The sequence below is a fragment of the Aulonocara stuartgranti genome, assembly GCF_965226115.1.
Source record: "Aulonocara stuartgranti genome assembly, chromosome: 3".
Lineage (NCBI taxonomy): Eukaryota > Metazoa > Chordata > Actinopteri > Cichliformes > Cichlidae > Aulonocara > Aulonocara stuartgranti.
Window position 1 is genome coordinate 30,842,393 of NC_138941.1, and position 14,587 is coordinate 30,856,979.

General features: G+C 43.5%; 1 protein-coding gene across 2 annotated transcripts in view; it reads left to right on the forward strand.

Moving 5' to 3' along the window:
* Positions 1–3,886: 3,886 nt before the first annotated feature.
* The window catches only part of ppp2r5b (protein phosphatase 2, regulatory subunit B', beta), a 51,653-nt gene continuing 40,952 nt past the window's right edge, over positions 3,887–14,587 (forward strand). For both annotated transcript variants that reach the window (XM_082526020.1, XM_082526021.1), the window contains exon 1: positions 3,887–4,115. In XM_082526020.1, the coding sequence (XP_082382146.1) occupies positions 3,923–4,115 (193 nt within the window). In that variant the 5' untranslated portion in view covers positions 3,887–3,922. The remainder of the gene's footprint in view (positions 4,116–14,587) is intronic.

Genomic DNA, 14,587 nt, shown 5'->3' on the forward strand with positions numbered 1-14,587 from the left:
AAAACAAAAGGCAGTCAACATCCAAAGAAGAGCTTTGAATGTCCTTCAAGAAGCCTGGAGAACTTTTCCTGAAGATTACTGAAAATAATGTCGAGAAAGCTGCCTAAGAGAGTTCAGGCTGTGACTTTCAATAACTGTACAAACTCTATTTTTGGTATTTATATCCTCATATGTTTGCAAACCTTTCAGTAAACCAGTGCATCTATTCCTCTTGTTTCTGTCAAAGCATAACAGAATGAGGAGTTACTTTTGCACAGCACTCTATAGTATTAACACTGCATAACCAGACAACCTGGTCTTGGTCACTGTTGCTAAAATAAACAAGGTCTCTGCTGTAGTAATGTTTTCCTTGTTGTTTTAGAGGACTGCTGTTGGTGCTGTCAGACTACTCATAACATAATGGTGATGAATGCTGGTTGGAGGGGCCCCAACAGACTCCACAATGCCCACTGTGCACAGCTAACAACTGTAGACTGCTCTAATAAAAAGCTCCAAAATGCTGTTGAATGTCGGTTAACCAGCGCGCGTCTCTAACAGCACCACAGCCTCCCTGATAGCAAATGTAAAGCAGAGCATCAATGCTGCCCTGACCCACACTGTAAACTCTGTGTGTGTGTCTTTATCCCGGAAGATGACTGGGTGAACTCACCTGATACACCACATAGGGGACAAGGGTGTAATGTAAAGCAAAGGACGCATGCGCAGTTACAGCACTTACTGCACTGTAGTCTCTATGAGACAAAATAGGCTTGTGTGTGTTTATGGGGAGAAAATCAGTGTGTGTGTGACTTTGAGAAACAGATGAAAGGCGCGGATAAATGCGCCTTTAAATGCACGTGCGTGTGTGCTTACACGAGAGAGTGAGCGCGAGCAAGTGGCTGAGCGGGCTGAAGAACAATGGATGGGACTTGATCCTCAAAGCCAGCTTCACCTCAAATAGGAGGAGAGCAAAATGGGGGAAAAGGGAGGGGGAGGAATGGGGGGGGAGGCGGTGAGCGTCAAAGCGGTGCACTGATGGAGGATAGGAGGGGATATTTCTTTACTGGATGAAACGGCAGTGAGAAAGCCAAAGGTGGTGCGGCAAGAGCAGGAACGCCGATGAAACACCTGCTTATAATCGAGCGGCTTTAAAAAGCCAGGGCCGGCCACGCGTAAATAAAGGCAAATAAATAAATAACTCCATCATATAGCGTCATCCGCAGTGGAGGAGGCTCACTCCTCTCTCTCCTTGCACCACCTCAAGGCTGAGGAACCTGCGTCAAGACGCGGAGAGTGAGACGAGGCAGCATCTGCTCAGCGCTTTCAAAATAAAATCTTTATTTTTTATTTTTATTTTTTTGCTGGCTGAGCCTGTACTCCGCAGTGAAAAATGCCAGAGAAGATTCATCATAGCTGACCGCCTTAGTGCTTAGTGCCTGTACACGAAAAGAAGTTAAACATGTTGGATTTTCTCTGTTAACCATGAAAGTATCTGTGTAGAACAGAACGAGTAAGAAGTTCTTTCTGCGCATCCATTATACTTATAAAGAAAGAATTCCTGAGCTCAGTTTTTATTTGGTACATCTTGCTGTTGTTGTCTAGACTGAACTAGAGAAATCAAAAAGAGACTTTCAACCTTGCTTTCATCTCTACCTGCACGTTAATGCTTCAGTCCAATAGCACTGCAGTTACCAAAGTAACCAGGCTTATTGACATCCATGATGATCCTGAGGAGCTGTCTTAAGGGGTTGCCGTATTAAAATCTATTTAGATCTCTGAAGTTTCCTTTTTTGTGACTACACAGAAGCCCTTAGGCTCCACCAGTAACCCTCACAGGCTAAAACAGCTTTTAGGTCTGAAAAGTTAAGCCACAATTGCTCTCACAATTACTCCTCTGGTTGTAAAGCAGAAGTACAGTTGTTTAGAATTACCTGGGACCAGGGACTAGAGGTCAAGGCCACTAGTTTCCAGTCTTATTTATTAAAGGGTGACGTTCATTTTATAAATTATGGTCACAGTTAAGGCATTTAGAAAAGTTTTGTGAAAATATATCGTTAATCAAAAAGATTTTTGGGATTCACTTATCATTAATACAGCCGTTCACACTGACCGAGTAATTTTGCTGGATGAATTTGCAGCATTTAATTTTTGAACAAAGCTCAATTTCCAGATCCAGACACACAGATTTAACCAATCAGATCACTGCATTTGGCAACAAGTGCACTTGTACTTCTTGTAGCGTGCACCGGTACAACATACACAACTATATGGAAATAGCAAAATAATACTACTGGATGCTGCAGAGTCTCAAAGCACCTTAACGGCGAGCATTAATAAAAGTGACTGTGTGATGATGTTGCGGCGCTGGTGTACTGGCCTTATTGGCCATTATTATTGTTACTCTTTATTCTTTTGTGATTTTCAAGTAGCTGCTGATATAGAATAGGAAACGTCACTGACAAAAAGTGACGTCAGTTTGTCTACTATCATCTTTTATGTACAGTCTATGAAAAGGGGCTTGATTTCCGCAATCCAGACACACGCTTGCACAGGTAGCCTATTTTATTTTGAAAGTCATGAAGCTTCATTTCCGGTATGTTTCCGACTCATCGCGTGCATGTTGACGCAGCTCATTGAGTCGCTGTAGGACAACCGGATAACGGGAACGGAGAAGGGGGTACAGGAGGAAAAAAAAACAAAAAAAACCGCGTCAGTGTGTCAGACGCAGACGGTTTTGCTATTGTATAACACAGGCCTTCAGCTTTTCCTCTGCCGGCTGCCCCTGCGCGGAGGAGCGGCCTCTTTTTTTCTTTCATTTACCTTTTTTCCCTGTCCTCTGACCGCGGAGGGAGACGCCGAGCGGAGCTGCGGGGCTCGCCGTTACATCGGAGGACCTGCACATGTCGGTGCGGTGAGGGACCGCTTGTTTCCCCGCCCTGATACGGTTGAAGGAAGGCAGGAGGAGGAGGAGGCTGAGTGGACTATAACATCTTTAGCCTTCAAAGAAATCAAAGAAAAAAAAAAGAAATATCAGGTTTTAACGGTTTAAAGAAGGACCCATTACAGAGGGGGGGGAAACGAGGCAGGAGGACAACAGTGATGCCGCAGCTGAAGTGGGCCCAGATTGATGATTTTATGATATCATCATTCACCGCCAGGACCGAGCACTGATTTTTATTGATAAAAAAAATCGAGGAGAAGAAGCTGTGAAGTGGCACGGAGGGCGTTTGTTTGCGTCTGATCCGGATAAACAGGAGGTGCTTTTTGTCTTTATTTTTTAAGCCTATCAGGAGCTCAGCTGCTTGATATCATACAGCAAATAAACATCCAAATCCAGGCTGATGACTTAGGCGGTGTGTGACGCCAATACAGCAGCAGCAGCAGCAGCAGAGGCGTGTGTGTGTCTGTGTGTGTGTGAGGAGGAGACGCGCCTGTCTGAGCATCATCTGGTAGCTGTTCCAAGCTACTCCTGCACGGCGATGATACACAAGCGATTCTTTTCATCTGTGTGTGAAAAGCTGAAGCTTCGAGGATGATGATGACGATGACGAAGATGCCATTTCCAGTCCGGCTCTGATAGAGACAACGAGGCGCGCAGCACGTGACTGGACCCCTAGAAAATCTAGCTCTCTCTCACCTCTCCTCACCTCTCCTCCGCCTCTGCACCTTTCTCCCCCATCCATACTTTCTATCTCTCACCCCTCTCCTCCTCCTCCTCCCTCCTCCTCCTCCACCACCACCACCCCTGGAGCCGCTTTTTTTTTTTATTCTGATCAGTTGATAATCCATCTGTGATTCAGATAGCCACCCACTCCCCCCCCCCCCCCCCCCCCCTCCACCCTCATCCTCTGCTTTATTCAGCCTTACATCCTCTTAATAAACATTCCCCCTCGTTACACACTCACTCGCAAAAGCATCCACACCACCTCCACCTCCAGCCATCATGGAGACGACCAAGCTGCCTCCGTCCAGCCCGTCCTCGCCGACCACCAGCTTCTCGGTGCCGTCCGCGGAGAAGGTGGATGGCTTCCCACGAAGGTCCATGCGCAGGGCCCGACAGAGGAGGTCCCACAGCTCCTCTCAGTTCCGCTACCAGAGCTCCCAGGTGGAGCTCACCCCGCTGCCCCTGCTCAAAGGTGAGGCTCTGATTCCCCCAAAGCAGCCACAGATCAATGTGAGAAACAACAGCTGGAACATGTGACACTGAGAAAGCTGTGACAGTAAAAGGTCACAGTCAACTCTCTGTGTTTGCCTTCTTTGCTCACCTACATGACTAAAACACAACACACACACTTATCCACTGACTGGTTTCCACTTAAACATGCTCTCCTCTCAGTCCTTGTCAGGTCTGACAGGCGGAGGTGACGGTGGTGGATTTGGTTTATTTAACAGATCTGCTGCCTGTCTTCTTTTGGATATGTAAAAGGTAGGGGTGCAACGATACACAAAATTCACGGTTCGGTTCGGTTCGATACTTTGGTGTCACGGTTCGATATTTTTTCGATACAAAAAGAAATGTTCATGCCTTTTTAATTTGTCATTTATTAAAATTATAAATATATATTTTAACTCAAAAGTACAGTTTTTAAATTTAACCCTAACCCTTGTGCGTGTTTTTTTATTTTGACAGCGAATGCGCACCTGCGGACCACTTATGTGCAGCCCTGGTTTTTTAGCTCGTCATATTGCAGCCACAGAAATTCTTTTGTCCATGAAACCATAAAGCTGCACTTTCTTTTTGCCTTATAGTCTGATTTGTCATAACTTCTCCGTTTTGTGGTAAGCTTTTCTTTGGCTGTCACTTCTTCGCCCTGACCTGTCTTATTTGGCTCAGCAGAACTAAAATATATATCTGTCTGTGAAGGTTCTCAGTCATCCAGGTCATCGTAGTGAAATATATATCCTGCTGCTTTTACACACGCACTCACATAAGCTCAGCGATTCTCTGCGCGATCAACCTCTCACATGTTTAAGCTGCGGGAGATTTCACTTGTCATGTTTGCATAGTAAGCTAACGATTAATAAGACGATGTCAGAGGAATTGGTGCACAAATTATCATCACTCACAGATCAGTGCTGTCATTGCAAAGTGAAAGCAAAAAAACAAGCGCAAATTCAAACGCGATTTCAATATGTCACATATTGACAGTGGCTCACCGATGCCAATGACATAATTACCCAGCTACATTTCTGAAAGAATGCAAAAGCATTGACATATATTTTTCCTTCCTACAATAGCCCGACGGGCAGGGCAGAGATAGATTTTGGTAGCCCGACTGAAAAGATCGCTAGCTCCAGGACGTCGGGCTAGCGATATTGCGAGCCCTGTATCTGATTGAGGAATCACTCATCTTTGGAAAAGAGAGTTTATTACAGAGAAATGTCTCTTTCCAAAATAAAAGTTATACTATCCGCTTCTTCTGGGCTATATTCTCAGCAGCATATTAAACATATATAAGGAGAATCATGTGCTAACAGCTGTCTAAATGACTCGGCTAAAGTTAGTAGCATGCTTGCTTGTTTTTTTTCTGTTTCCACTTGTCTTTGCACTAGGATGATGTCGGCGTAAATGTGCAGTCATATTCGTTGTGTTCCCACTAGTGCTTTCAGGTTAATCTCGTTGAAATGACCTTAACGCCACAACACGGCAAATCTCCGTTAACGAGCTACCGCCGATCGCCCCGTGCATGGGGCTAGACGGCCAACACGTTAACGAGCTAACTGCGCTAACACACTAGTTCCCACCCATGTAATTGAGCATTGCTGGCACATCCAACATACTGTTTTACTTTAGTCCATGACTCGCTTACCTTCAGGGTCATACGTCACATGAAAACCAAAATAATTCCAAACGCCAGATCTGAATGAGGGTGGGGGAGGTCCATGTTACAAGGAGAGCTTAACTTCTGTCTCGCTAGCTTGCCCTGCGCTCTTCCTTCTGACGATGCTGTCTGTGTTGAGCGCTCAGTGAATCTGCGTTCGACTACTCCGCCTAGGCTGCACTGTCGAGCCTAGGCGGAGTAGTCGAACGCAGATTCACTGAGCGCTCAACACAGACAGCATCGTCAGAAGGAAAGTTGATAAAATAAATTAAAAATTTAGTATTGTTCGATACATATGCGTACCGAACCGAAAGCACTGTATCGAACGGTTCAATATCGATACGAATATCGTTGCACCCCTAGTAAAAGGCCTGTTGTTGTTGTTTTTGCTGTTGTTGTTATTCTTCTTCTCCTCTGTGCTGGGACAAACAGTCCTTTTCATTAGCAGTTAATAGATTAACATGTGTCATGCATATTTCCCCCCTCCTGTCAAATGTCGGAAACAAGTGAAAAAATGACCATCGCAGTATTTCACAGCCAAATAATAACAGAATCAGTTTAAGGTCCTTTTAAAGCAGCAGTGAATTTTTGCAGTGGAGGAGCAGAAGTAGTCCGTGCATTGAATCATCGTTGCATTTCTGTCCTTTAGGTGGTTTTGAGATGTGACTGTTTCTCAGTCAGGTGACAGTGAAGTGTCTGTTTTTTTGTTTGAGACGAGCTCTCATCAGACCGTATGCTTCCTTTTGAGCTTTTTTATAATTTGTCTTTTGTTTTCTTGAAGATGAATTGCTTGCATGGAGTCACTTCATTTGCATTGACCACTTTCACCCACACTAAGCAAACCCATCCAACATGTGCTTGTCTTCTTGATTGGCTGATAGTGGGGTGGGGCGGGGGGGATGAGAGAAGAGTCTCTCCATCATGAGGCCTCTCCCCTTGACGGTCACTGTCAGTAAGACTGCCTCGGTGAATAGACCTCGGGTTGTAAAATCTGTGAAACGCCAAAGATGTTGACATTCAGGCTGGTGCAGCATCCACCATGAAGGCAGGCAGAGCTGCGCTATTTGCAGGTCTGTCGTTGCCATAGCTGTAATCCCAGAGCTGCAGTTACTACACAGAGGCCAATTTGATCTGTGCAGGCGTGTTGTGGCCTTTTAGATTCAAGCCCCGGGGATGCAAATGCACCACCCTGCATATTCTGTATATTCTACCTGCCTGGGTGAAGCCTCCTGGTCAAGCCACTAGGCATGGCCTGCTTTACGTGTGCATTAATGTTTGCGGTGGCTAAAGATTGTTTCTGTTTATCTTTTATAATGAAGATTTGTTTCTTAGCCCAGCCTGGAATTGGTGCATCCCAACATCATACTGTGGAAAACCTGTGATTGGAATAGCTAAATGAATATGCAGTGGACTGTAAAGTAAAACAAAGATAGTAAAGTGAAGTAAATGCATGGATTCATGGATGATAGAATTTTCTGAATCCAGCTGTCAGCTCTGAGCTTTAGCTGTTTGAATGTCTTTGGTTTGTGGATGCTTGGTTTTGTTCTTGAACAGTAACGGGCGTAAAAAGAGTTCACTGACATTATGGCTTTTCTATAAACGTGCTGCAGCATTGATTTCATGCACAGGTTCTTTAACAGCAGATATTTTCTTGCTAGGCTTTGTGTTTAGGCAGCGAGTACACGTTAGAGCTGGCCAGATCAATAAATTTGTACTTTGCTTCACTCAGTCAACAAACCCCATCGCTTCATGTTCCGTCCTTTTTATATACGTTCTTGCTCTTCTCTGGCTTCGTGGCTTTACTCCTGTCTCTCTCGTTTGCGTGTACAGTACAAAAGCAGGTTGCATGTGCTCGTGTGTCCTTCTGACCCTTCTTTATAAGGTTACTCCCCCTTTCACTTAGCCTGCAATCTCTTCCCATTAACCCTCTGAAAAGAAGACCTCTGTGCTTTCAGAGGAGGCGTGAGCTGTGTGCGCCTGCGTTTTAACTTCTTCTGAAGCACGTGAGCGAGGGGTGTGTGCAGCAAGGTGATAAGAGGTTTTTACCGCATCAGTACAGCGCCTTTGGTTGAGGTGGGTCTCTGCACATGTCCTGTAGAAGTCCCAGTTACTGGACTACTGCTGCTGCACTGTTTCTGGACCCCCTTGAGGAACTGATAGTAAGATTCTGCAGCAGGAGAAGCGTCTGGTGTGGGGAAGTCTCTAACGGGAAGTATGTAGGCCAAGTGTAGACAGACTTGTGGGTGTTTTTCCCTCCAGGGAGTCACATTCTCTTTGTTAATTTGAACTCCTCCTCCTGCTTCTTGCACTCGAAGCTCTGAGCAAAGCTTCATCTCATTCTTGTGACATGACAGAAATGAAACTGGAAGACCTGACATTTAACAGCAAACTAGAATATATCATAGAAATACACATTTTTAGCAGTGTTTAAGCTGAGCAACAGTCAACTATTCTGGCTCACACAGAAAGCCCCCAGGTTGGATTCAAACCTAGGCCCTTCTTGCTGTGGGGCAACAGCGCTAACCTTCCCGCCTCTGTGGCTGTTTCTGTGTTAGTTTTGTAACAGTCTGTTTGTCCAGGGTGTCCTTCACCTCTCGCCCTGTGGCATCTGGGGTAGGCTCAAGCACCCGCACAACCCTGATTTGGATCAGTGGAATGGATGGATGGCTTAGAGCAGAAATATAGAGAACCAAGGACTTTTTTAAAACATGTGCTTGATTTTGCTTCAAAACAACTTATTTGCACATGGAACCGTATATTTTCACTAAAAGCTCTCAGTAGCTTAAAGCCAACTCTCTCGTTAGTGGTATTCAAAAGGCATTGCAGTGAAAAGTGAGTCACTAAATGTAAAATAGCAAACGTACAAAAGGGAGGTTTTGGGAAATTTGAATGAAAAACAACATTTTCAACTGAGTTCAGAGATTATGAATGACTGGACAGCAGGAATGATCTAACAGCGTGTCTTTTTCAGGTCAGAAGCCTTAAACAGGCCAGTCCTCTGGTCTCTTCCGATCCACGATCTGTAGTATTATCGTGTAAAGTTCCTCAAGCTGTTAGCTGATCTCTGAGAGGTTCATTTCCTCACTGACCATATTAATGGTCCCTTTTAGCATGGAATCCATTCATAGCTTTGCGATCTGAGTAGCCTGTGAAATATATCTGTCTTAAAAATATCTTTTTTTGTGGGTTAGACGAAGACAAAGTTCAGTCCAGAATCAATGCAGATCTCTAAGAACAGCAAGTGTAGCGAGGTGGACAGCAAATGTCTAGAAGTTGAGTTGTATTTGGACTTTTATTGAGTCACGTGGGATGGAGGGAAATGATTATCACAGTTATTTTGATCAATATCAATCACTAAATATAGTGCAAAAATGCTTTTACTTCACTGTCATGTAAACTGTTTGCACATTTGCTGCACCATTCCTTTGCAGCAGAATAAATTTGCTCCTCTTTATTTATCTAAATTCAGAGCATCTCATTGAAGAAAAGTATGAAATATAAATTGTACCAAAGCTTAATGCAAAATTAAATCAACAGAGCTGCTTCACTTTAACACTGTGCTGCAGCCCTGTGAGTTTATCTTTGCAGACGAATGTGTGTTTGTGCGTCTCCTAGAAGCAAAATACATTCGTGGTGCCTGCAGGATGAATGTAAATAAAATAAACTTGAAACTTGTGTATGCCTTTCCACTTCTCCTGTGATCTTTGCCATCAGCGCAGGTTTGCAGAAAAAGGCGAAAACATCTTTTTTGTCCAGTGTCTTGACCATTTTGCTGAAGTCGTCGTTATTTACTGATTATCGATCACGTATTGTGCCATATCTTGCAAACTGGGATGCGATTGCTTTACTGACTTCAGTTCAGACTTCATCTTTGTGGGTGGTGTTGACACGCCGACATGCTGTGCAGCCTCCTTTTCCTGGACGTGCGAGTTTGTGTCGGATGCTGCGCCGTTTCTCTTTGGCCTCGTGCACTGGTCGTGCTGCAGATTGTGGCGTGTTTTTAAACGGCTGACTAACTTGTGTTTCTTTGCAGTGCAGCCACGTGGCGCCCTTATGATTTCTTCTTGGTTAACGTCTCTTGCCCTAAATCTGAATTATTTCCAAACAACAGATGACGATCTGCTTCAAGGGACAAGCTCTTCACCTTCTGCTGTGCCACAAATTTGAATTTTGTGTCAGTGCTGTGTTATCTGTTGCATATCACGGAGGTCAAGCGTGCTCAGGGAACTCCACACTGTGCGGTCCAGGGAACAGCTGTGATTGGCACATGCAGGCACAGTATCAGGCGCCGATTTAGGGAGCGCTTGATTTGCCTTTGCTTTGCGTTTTGTTGGCAGAGCATGCAGTTTTAGTATTGCTCAGTCATTTTTATTTATTTTAATGAACCAAAATTGTGATTGAGATTAAAGCTCAGCTGTCCAGCCCTACTTGGAGGTGGGTTGCAAAGCAGCTTGCAATTTTGAAGCAGTTCTAGACCTGCTAAAGCAGTTTATATAACATACAATTTATGAGTTACATTATTAGATGTGTAGACAGGTATCAGCTAATCTAAGGTTGCTGGATTTTAAAAAATGCTGGCAATGGACCATAATTAGCACCACATACTGATGCTGTAATCAGTCATATTAACTGTTACGGCGAATTTCACAGATATGACATAAATACATGTATAAAGCAGACTGGTTAAACTTTAGTGTAAGGGAGCAACTACCTTGCTAGTGTTTTGTTGAACAAGGTATTGACTTGTGATTGAGATTCAGGGCTGGTGATTTGACGTCGAAGTGTTTCTTGAATTACAAGATGAAGGAGTGTTATTAATATTATTCTTCAGATAGTTAGGGATAAATCAGACAAATTAAAGACTACTATGAAGGTTTTTTTGCATTAAAGATGAATAATGTGAGATAAACACATGAGACTTGTGTAAACAGGGAGCTGATCTGGAACACTGAACTGGCTAATAAAAGAGTAGCAGGCACAGCCAAGAAAGTCAATTAATCCACAGATGAAGGGTGAAGGATACTGGGTCCCTATAATCCTTTTTTACAGTGTATTCATAGTTGGCCTGCAGCATGCATGTGCGCACGTACACTCACACACAAACACAGGCATTTCACTGCTCTCTGGGCGCTGTGCTTTAGGACTGGTTCTTCAAAGCGGCTGCTTCGATGTGCAGAGGACATTTGGTCTAAATAGAAACGCCTTTTTAAAACGTGAAATTTATGATTTGTTAAATCCTTTACTAGCAAAAGACTCTTTTTAAAAAAAGATCCAGGAATACTTTTTTTAAGAACAGCTGACACAACCTCACATTTCTGTTCCACTTTCATGAAATCATGATATTAGACATCCCCTTTATTGCAATTAGCACGTGCTCTTGTTTTGAGTGGTTCTGCTTTATTAAAATCTAAATTCTCCTGTTAAAACTGAGCTTTAACAGCAAAGTTTTAAATAGATGTCAATAATTAGCGTTCACAAATGAGATCCGGTTCAATTTCAGCAAAAGCAGGTGATTATAAAGTCAGAGAACCAGCATATCAGCACATACAGAGCCAACAGACCGGCATCAGCGATGTTTTAGACACGGTGAAAGCACTGCCTTCCTTTCCGCTCTCTCCACACTTTCATCATTGCATTAAAAAATTATAAAACACTTGAGGATGGTGTCCAGTAAAGACGCTGGGAGTTAATGGTTTGGGAACGTAGCCAAGTGGATCTAACTGTCCGCGGTCCTCTCTTCCCTGTTTCCTTTTGTAAAATACCCGAATCAGTCTGAAAGTGAGCAGCACATGGTAGCTCTCTACCTACCTAACCACCCATCCATCCGTTAGTCGATGAGCAATCCAAATCCTAAAGAAGTCATTTTGCAGGAAACCAAGTCACTAAAATGAGTGAAAAATATAGATTAATTGACTGGTAAGAAAGTAAGAACTGATCAAATTAATCACCATTAAAGGTTAAACATTGTCCATGTAGATATTTGAGCTCTTTGAAGCTCTTATATCAACCTCTTTAATAACTGAAGCTTTTTTAAATGCTGATAACATGTTTGTGACTTTCAGCTGTGCAGAGCACATAGACCAGGGGTGTCGAACTCCAGGCCTCGAGGGCCGGTGTCCTGCAGGTTTTAGATATCACCCTGTTTCAACACACCAATATCAAATGATTAGTTCATTATCAGGCTTCTGGAGAACTTCAAGACATGTTGAGGAGGTAATTTAGCCATTTAAATCAGCTGTGATGGATCAAGGACACATCTAAAACCTGCAGGACACCGGCCCTCGAGGCCTGGAGTTCGACACCTGTGACATAGACTATAACAATGGATAGTCACCGTAACGTCACCCTCTGGGTCAGTAAAATCCAATATGAAGCTTCAGGAAAAGTATTTTTCCGGTTCCATCTCAGTGTTTTGAAACTGGACATGATGAGCGAGGGTGGATCCGACTGAGGAACTGAGAGATACTGTGCACTCATTGGCTCGTTGACTTGTCAGTTGCTTGGTAGACATGCCATACTGTTTTTATTATCCTTTTTTACTCTAGCAGGGATCAAGAATTAAGAAAACAGACATCATGCAGTACTATAGGATAGGATTTGAAACTAAACTCATCAGGAGGGTGTTCACTAAGGTCAAAGAGCAAAGATGTTGAGGCTCGTTTTCCAACAGACTTCTTAACAGATCTGTCCGCCAGAGGGAGTTGGCCTTTGCTAGCCATTAGAAAGAATAGCGGTTTAAACCACTTAACTCAATGGCAGAACATTGCACACACATACAGTCAGGTTAGTGTTGCACGTAGGGGTGGGGGTGGGGTTGATATATAGCGTGGTATGGCAATATTTTGTGTGGCGATATTGTATTAATGCATAGACGCCGAATATCAATACTTTATTAGATACATTTGATTTTATGTGTCATGTGATTGCCACCTCTATTAGCAACACCACTGCTAGCACCATAGACTCCATGATTTATGGATTCAGGTTCATTTACAATGACTGTATGGTAGATGCCAGCTGTGTTTTGCCAGGCTTTTATTCGTCTCACTTTCCACCTTTCTTGTATACAACTTCCTGTCACATAGTGAGAGTGGTGCTGCTGTCTGATGGGACTATAGTGCTGGCTAAGGGCATCTAAGAACAACAGTTAATTGCTGTTGCACATAAATGAATATGGATAATTAGCTTAACCTATTAGTATTTCTGGTGCCAACAGAGGGCAAAAATATTTAATCGTCTAATTAATTGCACATATCCCTAAAGGGATTCACCAGTCAGATCCAGAGTTTTGGCATTTTTTTCTTTACATATTATAGAAGAATTTGATTGCAGAATTATTAGCTTGGGGTGCCCATTGAGTTTGTCCCGGTTTTAGTCCTCCATTTGCTCAGGTGCACTGCAGTTGCCTGCCTAGATAGAGAACAGGCTGTTAGCTCAATGCTCCTTCACAGTTGCGATGCTCTCCCCTGGGGCCACAGACACCAGCACAGCTCCTCGGTCACGGGTCTTGTGTCGCTGCTGGCAGGCCAACGAGACTAAGGTCACATTCCTGTTCGACATCTAGTCAGCAGACATGCAAACTTGTGATTAAGATTTGTGGCCTTTTCCCACACCAAAGAGAATTTGCACGTATGTGATTCAGGATGATTTTTGAGATTACTGAGCCAGCTGTTGCCATAGATTAAAACAGGAACCTGCAACTGCTGTGAGCAGGCCTGACATCCACTGACCTTGACATCCACTCAGTCTCTGTTCCCTCTGCAGCTAAGTTTCGCACTTTTCTTCCTGTTGCACTTAATATAGTACAGTATACTAGAGGCCTGTGCTTCCACTGTGCTTACGTTCTTGTCTGATTTACAGTAATTCATGTAGGTCATGTACAATCCGCACAACCTCTTTCTCAAACAGACTGAATCGACATGAAGAACAAAACACACCATGAGCAATAACATCAAAGCAGAGGTGCCATTGCTGCTGGTAGAAATATCAACAGTGATTGGTTAAAATGAAATAATATGTGTGCTAATAGAAAAGCCCACATGGTGAATGAAAATAAAAGCACCTGCACTGCAGGACAAATGTTATTACTGTACAGAGAAGTGATGTCCAGATAGCAAATAAGCATGATAGGAGCTAGAGTTTAGGATTAGGTCTTTTTCAGGTTTTACCACCAATCAGAGGGTGCCCCTCCCTGACCCTGGTTCTGCTGGAGCTTTCTTCCTGCTAAAAGGGAGTTTTTCCTTCCCACTGTCACCAAAGTGCTTGCTTGATTATTAGGCTTTTCTCTCTATTATTGTAGGGTCTTTATCTTACAGTAAGGCGACTGTTGTTGTCATTTGATGCCATATAAATAAGTTAAAGTCGAAATTGTGGTTTTACTATGCAGCAGATCAACAATCATGTTCTGAGCTGCCCGAAAAATGTTCCCAAGGTCTGAGTGTGCGTGACTGTGTGTGCATCTGCGGGGAGATCATGGGGCTCAAAGAGAAAACACACAAAGCAGACTTTCTGCTCAGCCCGGCCCAGCAGCTCATTCTCCCCCACTTTTACAGCTTACATTGCATATTTGACTGTGGTGAATGATGTAATCCAAACATGGATCAACAGGAGAGCCAAAGTAAAGGGAAGGTCGAAGCTCTTCTTCAAGCCCTGCCCTATGTCTCATTTTCTACTTTTAAAATTAGGGCATAAGCAAACATGTATCTGTATTTGGAAATCACAAGATGATCATACTCGAACTATTCCTGTAAAACGAATGCCACCAGAGGCTCTAGTTTTGCCGTCCC